The 16,106-nt window shown below is 41.8% G+C and overlaps 1 protein-coding gene across 1 annotated transcript in view; it reads right to left on the reverse strand.

Moving 5' to 3' along the window:
* The window catches only part of LOC140121988 (elongin-A-like), an 84,200-nt gene extending 82,177 nt beyond the window's left edge, over positions 1-2,023 (reverse strand). The window contains exon 1 of the mRNA XM_072142289.1: positions 1,782-2,023. Coding sequence (XP_071998390.1) covers positions 1,782-1,856 — 75 coding nt within the window. The 5' untranslated portion in view covers positions 1,857-2,023. The remainder of the gene's footprint in view (positions 1-1,781) is intronic.
* Positions 2,024-16,106: the final 14,083 nt, after the last annotated feature.

Genomic DNA, 16,106 nt, shown 5'->3' on the forward strand with positions numbered 1-16,106 from the left:
TTTTTTAACGGACTGCTTAAAAACTAGTTCAAAACGCCTAGGCCGGCGCCACGCGTGGCACTTTGTCTGCGCTTGCAAAGGCAAACAAAGTCGCACCCACCGGGGCAGGCCACGGCCCGATCGCGCCGTAGTTTCTATGGAAACGCCTGCGATTGGGAATGAGCCGCTGGTGTTTTGCGTTAATTTAATGCAAAAAAACGGCGGCTCGTTCCCGATCGCAGGCGTATCCCTGATGTGATCGGGGTGCGGCTTTGTCTGCGTTTTCAAACGCAAACAAAGCGGTGCGTGTGGCACCGGCCTAAGGGTGAAGACACACATGGCGTTTTTGGGCCGTTTTTGGGCCGTTTTTACTAAGTGCGTTTTCAGATCGTTAAAAACGCATGCGTTAAAAAACGCATCCGTTTTTTGAAAACGCATGCGTTTTTGTCCGTTTTTCCGAAATTGCGCAATGAAAAACGGACAAAACCGCATGCGTTTTCAAAAAACGCATGCGTTTTTTAACGCATGCGTTTTTAACTATCTGAAAACGCACTTAGTAAAAACGGCCCAAAAACGGCCTAAAAACGCCATGTGTGTCTTCACCCTAAGGGTGATGTCACATGTTCAGTTTTTCAGATGCAGTTTTTGATGCCCAAACCAGGAATGGAGTAAAAGTAGGAGGAGCAGCACCTTTCAATTATTTGTCTCACCCATTATGATCCACACCTGCTTTTGGCTTCAAAAACTGCATCTGAAAAACTGAACGTGTGACATTCCCCTAACCACACCATGGTTATGCACAATGGGGGACATTTACTTAAAGTGTCGGTGTCTGCATTGGCTTTGTTACCGACCTGCTCTGGGAAAGAAGACACACATTTAATATTGTAGAAGCTGTGCAGAGACATTTCTGGCGCCGAGACCATTTTCTGTCCCTGGGACCAAAATCTGTCCTGAGCACCAGAAATGTGTCCAACAGTCCCTGCTAGACCAGTTTTCTTCTGGTCTACTTTCCGCCAGTTTACAGCGCCCAAAAAGGGCTGTGACACATTAATTGTGTCTGAGTTTCCACTCCGCCAAAGCCATGCCCCTTTTCGGAGAAGAGTCGGAGCAGACGGAAAAAGTCATCATTTGCCGCCAGCTAATAAATAGGTCTGAGAGCAGAACATGTGGTGAGAGCGCCACAAAACTGGCGGAAACGCCATTGTAAATGTCCCCCAATATGCTTTTAGCTCTAAGAACTGAATCTGATAACTAGTAAATGTGGATTCACTCTAAGATTTTACATTTTTGAACATTAAAACTTCATATTAGACCATGTACTTCTGCATTGCAGTATATTAAGCATACTATCTCTGGCCTTGGTCTCCAAATGTTAAGCATTACACCAAATGGGCTTGATGTGCAAGACGATCCCTGTCCTAGCAAGAAGCAGCTCTGCACTTCCCCCAACACCTGTTCCAATATAGAATGCATACCAGAATAGAGCTCCCAATATAAACAAGGCCTCCGAAATACTGCACACTTCCTGAAAACCTCACAATTAGGGACTGCATGAGAAGCTTATCGACTGCCCTCTGACTGGGACCCGCCAGTTACAAAGCACATTTGTGTTTCATCTTTTATATTCCTTTATTTCAGTGGCCAAGAAGAAAGAAGTTGTTGGGCCTGACTAAAAATTACAGCAACACAGTTGCACACTGCATTTTTCACAGTTTTAAAATTATGGTATCCTATTGAAATATCTAAAAATAATTAAACCTTGTTTCTTATTTCAAAATGTTGTAAAATACAGCTGATACCTTCTTAGGATCCTGTGTGTGTCCAAGTCGATCTTTTAATTGCTGGACTCTTTGCACAACGCTCTGAGAATTCATAATGAATGTGTCTTGCAAATACCGATTGCTTCCAAAGTCTTACTTGTTCATCAGAGTCTGGTGTCACAAATGACATCACTTGACCACGTGATTGATTGCCTAAATCACATGCCTTGGACAATCATGTGACTCACAGCCTGGTATTCCTTGGAGCCAATACGAAGAGCAAGGTGATTTGGAATGATTTAACGGCAAAAAACACCTTGCACTTTGGTTGCAATTTCATTGCGTTTTAAAACTGAGATGAGGTGATTTGCCTAATTACATTACTGTTAACGTTTGCGTTTACAAAACGCATGCGTTAACGCATGTAAATAGTAATGTAATTAGGCAAATCATCTCTCCTCAGCTGTTGTAATGCGTTTTAAAACGCAATGAAAATGCAACCAAAGCGCAACGTGTGAACGTGCCCTCAGGGCGGGTTCACACATTGCACTATGGTTGCGTTTTAATTTCATTTAAAATGTATTACCGCTGAGGGCGCATTCTCACGTTGCACTTTGGTTGCATTTTCATTGCGCTTTAAAACGCAGTACAACAGCTGAGGAGAGGTGATTTGCCTAATTACATTACTGTTAACATTTGCATTTACAAAACGCATTTTAAACACGGTGTTAACGCATATGTTAACATTGTGTTAACACATGCTTTTTGTTAACGCATGAACGCGCCCTGGGGAGAGGTGGTTTGCCTAATTACATTACTATTTACATATACAAAACGCAATGTAAATGCATTGTTAATGCATGTGTTAACATCACATTTACATAACGTTTTGTAAACGCAAATGTTAACAGTAATGTAATTAGGCAAATCATCTCTCCTCAGCTGTTGTAATGCGTTTCAAAACGCAACCAAAACGCACCGTGTGACCATGCCCTAAGGTCAGTGCCACACGCACCACTTTGTCTGTGTTTGAAAACGCAAACGCAGACAAAGCCGCGCCTACCGGGGCGGGCCGCGGCCCGATCGCATCGGCGTTTCTATGGAAACGCCTGCGATCGGGAACAAGCCGCCTCTGTTTTGCATTAAATTAACGCAAAACACCTGCAGCTCGTTCCCGATCACAGGCGTTTCCATAGAAAGTGCGGCTTTGAAAAGCGCGGCAAGGTCTGCGTGTGGTGCGTGTGGCACCGGCCTCTGGGCGCGTTCACATGTTGCGTTTCGGTTGCGTTTTCTTTGCGTTTAAAATGCATATATAACAGCTGAAGAGAGGTAATTTGCCTGATTGTCCCGAGCCCCGCCCACTGTGCGCTAGCATCGCATTATGAGTGGAGTGGAGTGAAGAAAAAAAGTGAAACAGATTCTCTGCCTCATTACATTACTGTCAACATTGCATTTACAAAATGTTAACAAACTAATGTGTTAACACACTGTTAACATGTATGTTATCATTGCATAAATGCCTGTGTTTTGTAAACGCAATGTTGACCTCAGTGTCATTAGGCAAATCTCCTTTTCTCAGCTTCTTGCATTTAAAAAGGCACCCGTGAGGGTGAAGACACACATGGCGTTTTTGTGCCGTTTTTGTGCCGTTTTTGTGCCGTTTTTACTAAGTGCGTTTTCAGATCGTTAAAAACGCATGCGTTAAAAATCGCATCCGTTTTTTAAAAACGCATGCGTTTTTGTCCGTTTTTCATTGCGCAATTTCGGAAAAACGTAATTTTAAAAAACGGATGCGTTTTTACCGATCTTAAAACGCACTTAGTAAAAACGGCCCAAAAACGGCCCAAAAACGCCATGTGTGTCTTCACCCTGAGGGTGAAGACACACATGGCGTTTTTGGGCCGTTTTTGGGCCGTTTTTACTAAGTGCGTTTTCAGATCGTTAAAAACGCATGCGTTAAAAATCGCATCCGTTTTTTAAAAACGCATGCGTTTTTGTCCGTTTTTCATTGCGCAATTTCGGAAAAACGTAATTTTAAAAAACGGATGCGTTTTTACCGATCTTAAAACGCACTTAGTAAAAACGGCCCAAAAACAGCCCAACAGGGCCGTTTTTTGGCTGTTTTTGGGCCGTTTTTACTAAGTGCGTTTTCAGATCGTTAAAAACGCATGCGTTAAAAAACGCATCCGTTTTTTAAAAACGCATGCGTTTTTTGAAAACGCATGGTTTTTGTCCGTTTTTCTGAAATTGCGCAATGGAAAACGGACAAAAACGCATGCGTTTTCAAAAACCGCATGCGTTTTTAAAAAACGGATGCGTTTTTTAACGCATGCGTTTTTAACGATCTGAAAACGCACTTAGTAAAAACGGCCCAAAAACGGCCCAAAAACGCCATGTGTGTCTTCACCCTGAGGGCGCGTTCACACGTTGCGTTTTGGTTGCGTTTTCATTGCGTTTGAAACGCATATACAACAGCTGATGTGAGGTAATTTGCCTAATTACATTACCGTTTACGTTTGTAAACGCAATGTTAACGCATGCGTTAACAAAACGCATGCGTTAACGCATGCGTTAACATCGCGTTTACGATGCGTTTTGTAAATGGAAACGTTTACAGTGATGTAATTAGGCAAATCACCTCTCCTCAGCTGTTGTATATGCGTTTCAAACGCAATGAAAACGCAGGTCAAAACGCAACGTGTGAACGCGCCCTGAGCGGAACATGTTCATTGCTGTAAGTGTAGGCAGATGTGAAACTGTTTACACTACGCAGCTGCTTACACTTTTGGCAATAAAGAAAAACACTGAGGGCGCGTCACACGTTGCGTTTTGACCTGCGTTTTCATTGCGTTAGAAACGCATATACAACAGCTGAGGAGAGGTGATTTGCCTAATTACATCACTGTTAACGTTTCCGTTTACAAAACGCATTGTAAACGCGATGTTAACGTATGTGTTAACAACGCGTTAACGTATGCGTTTTGTTAACGCATGCGTTAACATTGCGTTTACAAACGTAAACGGTAATGTAATTAGGCAAATTACCTCACATCAGCTGTTGTATATGCGTTTCAAATGCAATGAAAACGCAACGTGTGAACGCGCCGGTGAAGACACACATAACGTTTTTAGGCCGTTTTTGGGCCGTTTTTAGTTAGTGCATTTTCAGATCGTTAAAAACGCATGCGTTTTTGACCAGTTTGAATTAAGATAATTGCTCAAGCCTGTCAAAAACGCATGCGTTTTTAACGATCTGAAAACGCACTAACTAAAAACGGCCGTTTAGACACACATGGAGTTTTTAGGCCGTTTTTGGGCCGTTTTTAGTTAGTGCGTTTTCAGATCGTTAAAAATGCATGCGTTAAAAAACGCATGCGTTTTTGACAGGCTTGAGCAATTATCTTAATTCAAACTGGTCAAAAACGCATGCGTTTTTCAAAAACGCATGCGTTTTTGACCAGTTTGAATTTTTAACAATCTGAAAACGCACTAACTAAAAACGGCCCAAAAACGGCCTAAAAACGCCATGTGTGTCTTCACCCTTCCAGAGTAGCCAATCGCATTGTAACATTTTAAACCGCACGGGTTCTGACGCACGCATCCTGAGGCCGGGGTCACACATACCGGTAGGCGTCCATCATAACGCAACGCTAGCGCACAGGGGGAGGTCCTCGGCCCAAACGCACATGCGTTTCCAGGGAAACGCAATGCGATTGTTAAGCCGATAGCATGCGTTTCTTTGTAAACGCATGTGCGTTCGGGCCGAGTACCTCCCCCAGTGCGCTAGCGTCGCGTTATGAACGGACGTCTAGCGGTACGTGTGACCGCGGCCTGACGCATGTGTTTTGACACATCCAAAAACCCATGTGGGAACGCACCCAAAGGCTGGCGCCACACATAGCGCCCCACCGGGGCGGGCCTCCACCCGATCGCATTTCTATTGAAACGCCTGTGAACGGGAATGAGCCGCCGATGTTTTGCGCTAATTTAATGCAATACACCGGTGGGTGCGACTTTGTCTGCGCTTGCGTTTTCAAACGCAGACAAAGTGGTGGGTGTGGCACATGTGGCATTTTGAACCCGTTTTTTAGTCCGTTTTTAGTAATGTATAAACGCAACACATTTTTTAAAACGCATTCGCTTTTGTCCGCTTTTAATTAATATAATTGCGAAAAACGGACAAAAACTAATGTGTTTTCAAAAACGCATGTATTTTCAAAAATGCATGTGTTTTTCTACTGGCTGAAAAAGCACGGCTAAAAATGAATTAAAAACGGGTTCAAAACGCCACGTGTGCCACCACCCTGAGGGTGATGCCAAACATGGCGTTATTGGTCTGCTTATAAGCATGCTTTTTCAGCCGTTTAAAAAATGCATCCGTTTTGGCCGTTTACAATGCGTTTGGCTGCTTACAACCTGTTTATATATCAATATAATTGGGAAAAACAGTCAAAAACGGATGCGTTTTCAAAAAAACCCATGCATTTTCAAAAACGCATTCCTTTTTTTATGGACTAAAAATGCATGCTTAAAACGGAGTAAAAACTGACTAAAACTGCCATGTGTAGCATCACCCTTGCACTTTCCCAATTAAAGAAATATAGCTTCAAACTAGCTATACTCATGGTAAACTTGCAAAAAAGCATGTTTGACCCATTAGCACCCAACACCGTACTAGTACGGCGCGGGCTCCCACGATTCACGCTCAGTGGTGTACTAGTCTGGCACTCAATTGATGCCAGTTCGGCTCTCCATTGGAGCCGAGTCGGCATCAGGAGTTGCAGCGTGTCAGCAGTAACCTATTGCTGACATCCCCGAGTAACACCCAGGGCTTCCGCAGGCAGTGCCTGTAAGATGGCGTCTGTGACATCATCTTAAAGGCACAGTGTCAGCCTATGCACGTGCATAGGTTGTATTATTATGAACAAACAATCAGGTGATTGCTTGTTCATGTCCCATGGTGGAACTAATAAAAAAAGTTAAAAAAAATGTTATTCAATAAAGCATAAATCAATAAATTTATAAAAATGCCCTTAAGCCCCATAACATATAAAGAGACATGTAATGCACAAAAAAGTCTAAATAATAACACACACCCCACATATATAGTATCACCATTTCCGTAACAACACTTAGGCTATATTCACACTGCCGTTGCCCGCCCGTACCGTACCGTAGCGGGCAACGGCAGTGTACGGGGAGAGGAGGAGGAGGTGAGCGCAGCTCACCCCCGCCCCTCTCCATAGCAACCTATGGCGCACGGCGCCGTATTACGGGAAAAGATAGGACAGGTCCTATCTTTTTCCCGGGTACGGAACGCTACGGTGCCGCATGTGTGCTGCACCGTACCGCTCCCGTAGGGTGCCGTGCGCCCATAGAAGTGTATGGGGGACGTATATCGGCCGTATATACGTCGACCGTATATACGTCCCCCATACGTTACTGTGAATGTAGCCTTAGAATAAAAGTAAATAGTAAAAGAAAACTGTTAAGAACCTGCCAAAAATTATGATCTTTACCTATTTAACCCCTTAAGGACGGAGGGTTTTTCGCCTCATTTCTCGCTCTCCAACTTCAAAAATCCATAACTTTTTCATTTTTCCGTGTACAGACCTGTGTGAGGGCTTATTTTGTGCGTAACAAATTTTACTTTCCCGTAATGTTATTTATTTTAACATGCCGTGTACTGCGAAGCTGAAAAAAAATTCCAAATGTGGAAAAATTGAAAAAAAACCGCACGTGCGTCCCGTTCTTGTGGGCTCAGTTTTTACGACTTTCACTCTTCGCTCCAAATAACACGCCTACTTTATTCTTTGGTTCGGTGCGATCGCGGTGATACCAAATTTATATAGGTTTTATTGTGTTTTAATACATTTTCAAAAATTAAACGAATGTGTACAAAAAAGAAAAAAAATTTTTTGCCATCTTCTGACGCTAATAACTTTTTCATACTTTGGCGCACGGAGATGTGTGAGGGGTCATTTTTTGCGAAATGAGGCGACGTTTTCATTGCTATCATTTTGAGGTCTGTGCGACATTTTGATCATTTTTTATTTCATTTTTTATGTTATGTAAAAAGGTGTAAAAGTCACATTTCGGACATTTGGGCGCCATTTCCCGCCTCGGAGGTCACCGCCGGCCGTAACCGTTTTTATATTTTGATAGATCGGGCATTTTGGGACGCGGCGATACCTAATATGTCTGTGATTTTTACTGTTTGTTATGTTTTATATCCGTTCTAGGGAAAGGGGGGTGATTTGAACTTTTAATATTTTATTAATTTTTTTTATTTTTTAAACTTTTTTTTTTCTTTTTTTTTTCACTATCTTTTAGACCATCTAGGGTACATTAACCCTAGATGGTCAGATCGCTCCTACCATATACTGCAATACTACAGTATTGCAATATATGGCATTTTTGCAGGTTATACATTACAATGAGCCACTGGCTCATTGTAACGAACCTGCATAAACCATGTAGCCTCGTGTCAAAAGAAGACCCGAGGCTACCATGGTAACCGATCGCCGCCCCCCGATGACGTTCGGGGGCGTGGCGATCGAAAAAAAGATGGCGGCGCCCGCGCGCCGCCGTCTTTTAAACGCCGCCGGCGACTTTGCCGGCGGCGTTTAGGGGGTTAATAGCCGCGATCGGTGCTAGCACCGACCGCGGTTATTAGCGGTGGGGGTTTTGTGCAAAATGCAAAAACCCCCACCTCTGTATGAAGAGGACTCAGCCCGTGAGCCCTCTTCATACATCCCTTATACCTCTGCGCCGTAGAGCTACGGCGCAGAGCGTTAAGGAGTTAATCCCACAAAAAATGCAATAGAAAATTATCAAAAAAAGATTTGTACTCCAGAATGATACTGTTGCAAAGTACAACATATCCCGCAAAACAACAAGCCATCAACCAGCTCCATAGCCAAAAAACTAAAAATGTAATACCCAGGGGCGTAACTAGGAGAGGCCTCTAGCAGGCTTCTGAATGGGACCCCCCTTCCCACTTAAAAAATATACACATATGTATACTCACACATGTGAGTTAAAATGTAAGCATATATACAATTTAAGCATATATACACATATACAGTGTCATATAAAACATACACTCACCGGCCACTTTATTAGGTACACCATGCTAGCAACGGGTTGGACCCCCTTTTGCCTTCAGAACTGCCTCAATTCTTCGTGGCATAGATTCAACAAGGTGCTGGAAGCATTCCTCAGAGATTTTGGTCCATATTGACATGATGGCATCACACAGTTGCCCAGATTTGTCGGCTGCACATCCATGATGCGAATCTCCCGTTCCACCACATCCCAAAGATGCTCTATTGGATTGAGATCTGGTGACTGTGGAGGCCATTTGAGTACAGTGACCTCATTGTCATGTTCAAGAAACCAGTCTGAGATGATTCCAGCATGGCGCATTATCCTGCTGAAAGTAGCCATCAGATGTTGGGTACATTGTGGTCATAAAGGGATGGACAAGGTTAGCAACAATACTTAGGTAGGCTGTGGCGTTGCAACGATGCTCAATTGGTACCAAGGGGCCCATAGTGTGCCAAGAAAATATTCCCCATACCATGACACCACCACCACCGGCCTGAACCGTTGATACAAGGCAGGATGGATCCATTCTTTCGTGTTGTTGAGGTCAAATTCTGACCCTACAATCCGAATGTCGCAGCAAAAATCGAGACTCATCAGACCAGTCAACGTTTTTCCAATCTTCTACTGTCCAATTTCGATGAGCTTGTTCAAATTGTAGCCTCAGTTTCCTGTTCTTAGCTGAAAGGAGTGGCACCCGGTGTGGTCTTCTGCTGCTGTAGCCCATCTGCCTCAAAGTTCGACGTACTGTGCGTTCAGAGATGCTCTTCTGCCTACCTTGGTTGTAACGGGTGGCGATTTGAGTCACTGTTGCCTTTCTATTAGCTCGAACTAGTCTGCCCATTCTCCTCTGACCTCTGGCATCAACAAGGCATTTCCGCCCACAGAACTGCCGCTCACTGGATGTTTTTTCTTTTTCGGACCATTCTCTGTAAACTCTAGAGATGGTTGTGCGTGAAAATCCCAGTAGATCAGCAGTTTCTGAAATACTCAGACCAGCCCTTCTGGCACCAACAACCATACCACGTTCAAAGGCACTCAAATCACCTTTCTTCCCCATACTGATGCTCGGTTTGAACTGCAGGAGATTGTCTTGACCATGTCTACATGCCTAAATGCACTGAGTTGCCGCCATGTGATTGGCTGATTAGAAATTAAGTGTTAACGAGCAGTTGGACAGGTGTACCTAATAAAGTGGTCGGTGAGTGTATATACAGCATATATACATCACAGATACAGCATATATAAATCACATATATGTTGTATATATAGTATGCTATACAATGTACTGCATAATATGTATATAATGGTGCACATCCCCCCACTCTTTAGTGTCTCAAGTCGAATGCCAGGGCCCCTGACACTGTGGGCCACATAACAGCTGCTATGGCTGCTACCCCTGTAGTTAAGCCCCTGGTTATGCCACTTGGAAGACGGTGATGAACAAATGCACGTTCTTCTGCACCCATAAAACAAGTAACGGCCACATGTGGGAGGTCTCTGTAGTCAGGGGAAAATGCATAACAAATTGTAAGATGGGTTTTCTCTTTTTATCTATTGGAAATGTGTAAATTTTTGGGCTAAATGAACGAATAACCGACAAAATTTGACCATTCTAAATTGCTATGAAGATCTCAAGGGGTTAACAATCTTTCTAGAATTTGTTTCTGATAGTTTGGGGGGTGCAAATTTGAAAATAGGTTGATACATAGGGCGTTTTTAGATGTTAAATATTTAAAATTTCATGCCACACGTCCCGTTTTTAGACCGTTTAAAAATGTATTCATTTTTTTACTGTTTACCATGCGTATGGCTGCTTTGAACCTGTTTATCTATTAACCCCTTAAACCCTTATCACCGACACTAGTTTTCAGCTCAATGACCAGACTCGATTTTTCAAATCTGACATGTCTCACGATAATTGGTTATAACTTCGGAACGCTTTAACATATCCCGGTGATTTTGAGAATGTTTTCTCGTGATACATTGTACTTCATGTTAGTTATAAAATTTAAGTGATACGTTTTGCGATTCGTTCTGAAAAAAAGTGAAAATTTGGCAAAAGTTTGTAAAAATTCTTCATTTTCCAAGTTTGAAATGTTCTGCTTTCCAGCCAGGAAGTAAAACTACCCAAAAAGCTTGATAAATTACATTTACGGAATGTCTGCTTTATGTTGGGATGATATTTTATGCATCCTCTCATTTTTCTAGGATGTTATGAGGCGCAGAACTTTAGGTGCGATTTTTCTCATTTTCATGAAAATTGCCAAAACTCACATTTTGAGGGAAAACTCAGCTTCCAAGTGACTTTGTAAGGCCTAAATAATAGTAAAACCCCATAAATTACCCCACTATAGAAACTTCACCCCTCAACGTATGTAAAACAACTTCTATTAAGTCCATTAACCCTTTAAGTGTATCACATGGGTTAAAACAATATGGACCTGCGATTTAGAAACTATGGAATTTTTTTGGAAAATACATTCATTTAGGCCAAACTGACAGTTTCAGAATAAATTAAATGATGAAACGCACTGCAACGCTTGATGCCCAATTCCTCCCGAGTGTACTGATACCCCATATGTGGTGGTAAACTGCTGTATGGTCGCACGGCCAAGTATAGAATGAATGGAGGCGCCATTCACAGCAGATTTGTATTGTCACATTGTACGACCTATACATTTTTATTTTTTTTGGTAATGCAAACATATGAGGGCTTATTTTTTACGGGATGAGATACAATGTATAGATAATTCATTTAGGGGGTCTATAGCTTATTCATGAGATTTTATTAACTATTTCAAGGGGGACACAAACAAAATCATCAATTTTTATTTTGGATTTTTAGCATTTTTTTCCCCCCGCTCACCATAATGTAAAAATAATATTTTATCTTTATTCTCTGGTTCACTACGATTGCGGTGATACCTCATTTATATAGTTTTTCTTATCTTTGCTCAATTTTCCTGAGCAAAACCAATATTGGAGAATATCGCATTGTTTTTACTATTGACAACTTTTTAGGGCCATAACTTCTGTATTTTTCTGTTGTCAGACCTGGTTGAGGGCTTATTTTTTTGTGAAAAGAGTTGTTCTTTTCAGTTGTATCACATTAGGGAACATAGCTTTTTTTGATCACTTTTTAGAACATTTTTTGTGATGGTGTTTGATGAAAAATTGTATATTACGGGAAGTTTTTCGTAGTTTTTTTTTTCAACGTTCACCGAGCGGGTTCAATATTGATTTAGATTTATTGTACAGATTAATACGGACGCGGTGATACCAAATATGTACATTTTTCGTGTGTTTTTGTGTTTTATATACTGTATTTGCATTATATGTGTAACTAGGGAGATTATGGGACTTTATTTTATTTATTTATTTAATTATTATTATAAAATGATTTAATCTTTTTTTTTTTACTTTCACATATTTTCCACCTTTTGGCCGATCACTTATTCAAGCCTCTACACTGCAATACACTTGTAAGGAAGGCAGAACCCGGCGAGAAGAGGAGCCGACAGCCTCGGGTCACTCGTCGGGACCCGGGGCAGCGGCAGGAGGAATCGGATCCCCCGGTAAGCACACCGGGGGGGTCCGATCCACGGGGGACACACTTGCACGCTGCGGTCATGCTTGACCGCGGCGTGTAAGGGGTTAAACACCCGGGATCTGAGTTTTTCCGATCCCGGGTGTTAGTGCCGGGTCTGGGCTGTGATATCACAGCCCGACACCGGCACTAAACTGACCCGATGTCCCGAAATCTTCTTCTGAAGAAAGGCGTCGCGTCAGAAGTAGTACCCTTAATGACCGACGTAGATTCCTGATAGGGCGGTCATTAAGGGGTTAAGGATACAGCCATTTTATAGCTTAAGGCTCAGCCCCATTTTTTGGATTCTGACATTTTGGATTCTGTTTTTTTCTTACGTTTTACTAAATTTGTCAAATAAATTCATCTTTCAAGTGGCATAACATTTTTACTTTTTTGGCTACGGAGCTGCTTGATGCCTTGTTTTTTGCGGGACATGTTGTACTTTGCACCAGTCTCATTCTGGAGTACTAACAAATAGTTTTTGTGGATGTGGGCACGCTCAAAGACGGTTTCGGAAGTGAATAACAATTTTTAATAACAATTTCTGGCAAACATAGATAAAAACAATTGAAAAATTCCTTAAAAATGGCAACAAATACTTGATCTTAATTTGTGACAGACAATGTAATATTTTTACAGATGGATATTGTATATACTTTGATATTTCGATCATACGGTATGTAGACTGGATTCGTCTGTTTTTTACATATGATACATAAAAACCATATTTCTTTTCATAAAGGCAATCTAATTTCTCTGTGTCCTAAGTAGAGGCTTGGTTATTTCTCAATATATCTGACAGACATAGGGCGTGCGCACGCTTCTGTGTTGCTAAAAGATATATATAAGCTTGGATGTTATTTATTGCCTCTATTAGGCATATGACAAAGATATGGAAAAATCTAAAAATTGCATGCATATAAAATATAAAAATAAATAAAATGAAAATCCAAAATTATAAGTCCAAAAAATCAGAGGTCTAGAGTTTGTATCAGAATTTAACTTTCTATAGTAGATTGGTGTCCAGGAGGTTTTGCTGTTAAACAGGATGTAGGGCCCTACACCTGTGAGGACTCTTATATCGCTTTTAATTATCTTTTTTGTGATATTTAAATGGAAGTATGGGCACTCACAGTTAGTTGGCAACGATGTGCATAGATGTCCTTAAGGTTGTGTTGTTGTTCTCCTAGTGGAGAACTAGGAGAAAGAATTTTCTAGCGGTATTACCGTTATCATTTGTGGATATTTTTGTTCAATATTAATATGTTTATTTAACATTGTATAGCTTATAACATATGATTGATTGTAATATATGTATCGCAACAGTGAAACACTATCCGAAAAAGAATATAAGTAGACTTTAAGTGGATTGGTCCAGGTCAGGTTTTTTCAATTTAACCCAATCCGTGGAAATCCAAACCAGACAACTTTCAGCCCGGAAGGGGTATTTAATAAAATGTATCAACGAGGAGGTTTTCATTACTAAAAAGCTACTGAGGAAGAAGCATCACGCTTTGAAACGCGTCTAGCTACAAGACTCATATAGGATTTGAACATTCCCTCAAACATCAGATCCACTAACATTATCGCTCATAAAAGGAATGAAAAGACACTCACCTGGAAAACGTTTGTAAATCCAAATCCATCATCTGGAGCTGTGGCCAGCACGACCGCATTCATTAACAAACGTAACACCACCTGCGACACATTGCAGTCGCTCGGTCTGAATTGGAGGAGGAGAGGTCATGCGGTATAGTGGAGGTGTGTGAACTGACATCTTGCGACACCTTCCGACCACGTTCCCGAACGGCGTCCACAGACCCCATCACATGTGAACAGCCGCGGACCCCAGCATACGTGGATACCTGGATTTTTCCTACCTCAACATATTGAGAACAACAACACAACCTTAAGGACATCTATGCACATCGTTGCCAACTAACTGTGAGTGCCCATACTTCCATTTAAATATCACAAAAAAGATAATTAAAAGCGATATAAGAGTCCTCACAGGTGTAGGGCCCTACATCCTGTTTAACAGCAAAACCTCCTGGACACCAATCTACTATAGAAAGTTAAATTCTGATACAAACTCTAGACCTCTGATTTTTTGGACTTATAATTTTGGATTTTCATTTTATTTATTTTTATATTTTATATGCATGCAATTTTTAGATTTTTCCATATCTTTGTCATATGCCTAATAGAGGCAATAAATAACATCCAAGCTTATATATATCTTTTAGCAACACAGAAGCGTGCGCACGCCCTATGTCTGTCAGATATATTGAGAAATAACCAAGCCTCTACTTAGGACACAGAGAAATTAGATTGCCTTTATGAAAAGAAATATGGTTTTTATGTATCATATGTAAAAAACAGACGAATCCAGTCTACATACCGTATGATCGAAATATCAAAGTATATACAATATCCATCTGTAAAAATATTACATTGTCTGTCACAAATTAAGATCAAGTATTTGTTGCCATTTTTAAGGAATTTTTCAATTGTTTTTATCTATGTTTGCCAGAAATTGTTATTAAAAATTGTTATTCACTTCCGAAACCGTCTTTGAGCGTGCCCACATCCACAAAAACTATTTGTTAGATTTCCCTATTTGGGTCTTTTTGGTGTTAAGACCTACTGTGGTTGCACCCAAAACCGGTTTAACAGAGATCAATAAGTGCCACTAGACCCACTATATAAAAAACTCATTCTGGAGTACATATGTGCAATATCCCTGCCAATGCAAGACAGAGGAGTTGTTGCGAATAAGCCCCTTATATGTGTGTCCCCCTCGTAGTGAGTCTGATCAGCTCCCCTGCAGGACACTACACATATACTCAGGTAATTGTGCAGCGGTAGATTCTGCCTGGATAGGCAAGGGTTAAACATTATTTCTTGTTATCATCCAGTGATATGCCTCAATGCACTTAACTGTGAACTGGAGTGTGATTGGAGGAGGAGACCACCTGGCCGGGGATTAACTAAACCCTTAGTCAGGGGAGGAGTTAGAACAGGGTGAGTGAACATCCAGTTTCTGACTAAGAAGCACCACCTCAGAGCACATGCTCTGCTCACAGTGCCTAGGCCGCAACCGCCATCCACTCCGGTATTCTGGGCCCCGGCTGCCTCCAGGCCCCAAGAAAAGGCTAGGCCCTGGTGGGGGATGTTGCATATGCGATCGTGGGGAAAAGACCGCACAAAGCCGGGTTGCGGGTTAAACGCCCGCGATCGGAGCACACTCCGATCACAGGTGTTACACAGGTGTTACACTGGGGTGCCGGCTATATGTTACAGCTGGCACCCTGTGTTTGCTGATGCAGGTTTGGCTCAGATCTTGAGCTGAAACAGCATCGGCTCTGCGTCCGATATATCGGACGCAGAGTGGGAAGGGGTTAAACAGTCAAATGCATGCTTTAAAAAACAGGACGCGTGGCATCACCCTAAGGACGGTGACACACCCAGTGCTTTTGTCGCGTTTGTGCTGCGTTTTCAAACGCATGCATTTTTGGTGCGTTTTTGTATCCTTGAAAAACGCATCAGTTTTGCATATTGGCTTTTTAAATGCATTTTTGGATAAAGTGTCTTAACTTTGCGTTTTCTCCCTTGTGTTTTTGAGTTGTGTTTTTTATCACGGTTGCGTTTTTGAAATTGTGTGC

The sequence above is a fragment of the Engystomops pustulosus genome, chromosome 3, assembly GCF_040894005.1.
Source record: "Engystomops pustulosus chromosome 3, aEngPut4.maternal, whole genome shotgun sequence".
Classification (NCBI taxonomy): Eukaryota; Metazoa; Chordata; class Amphibia; order Anura; family Leptodactylidae; genus Engystomops; species Engystomops pustulosus.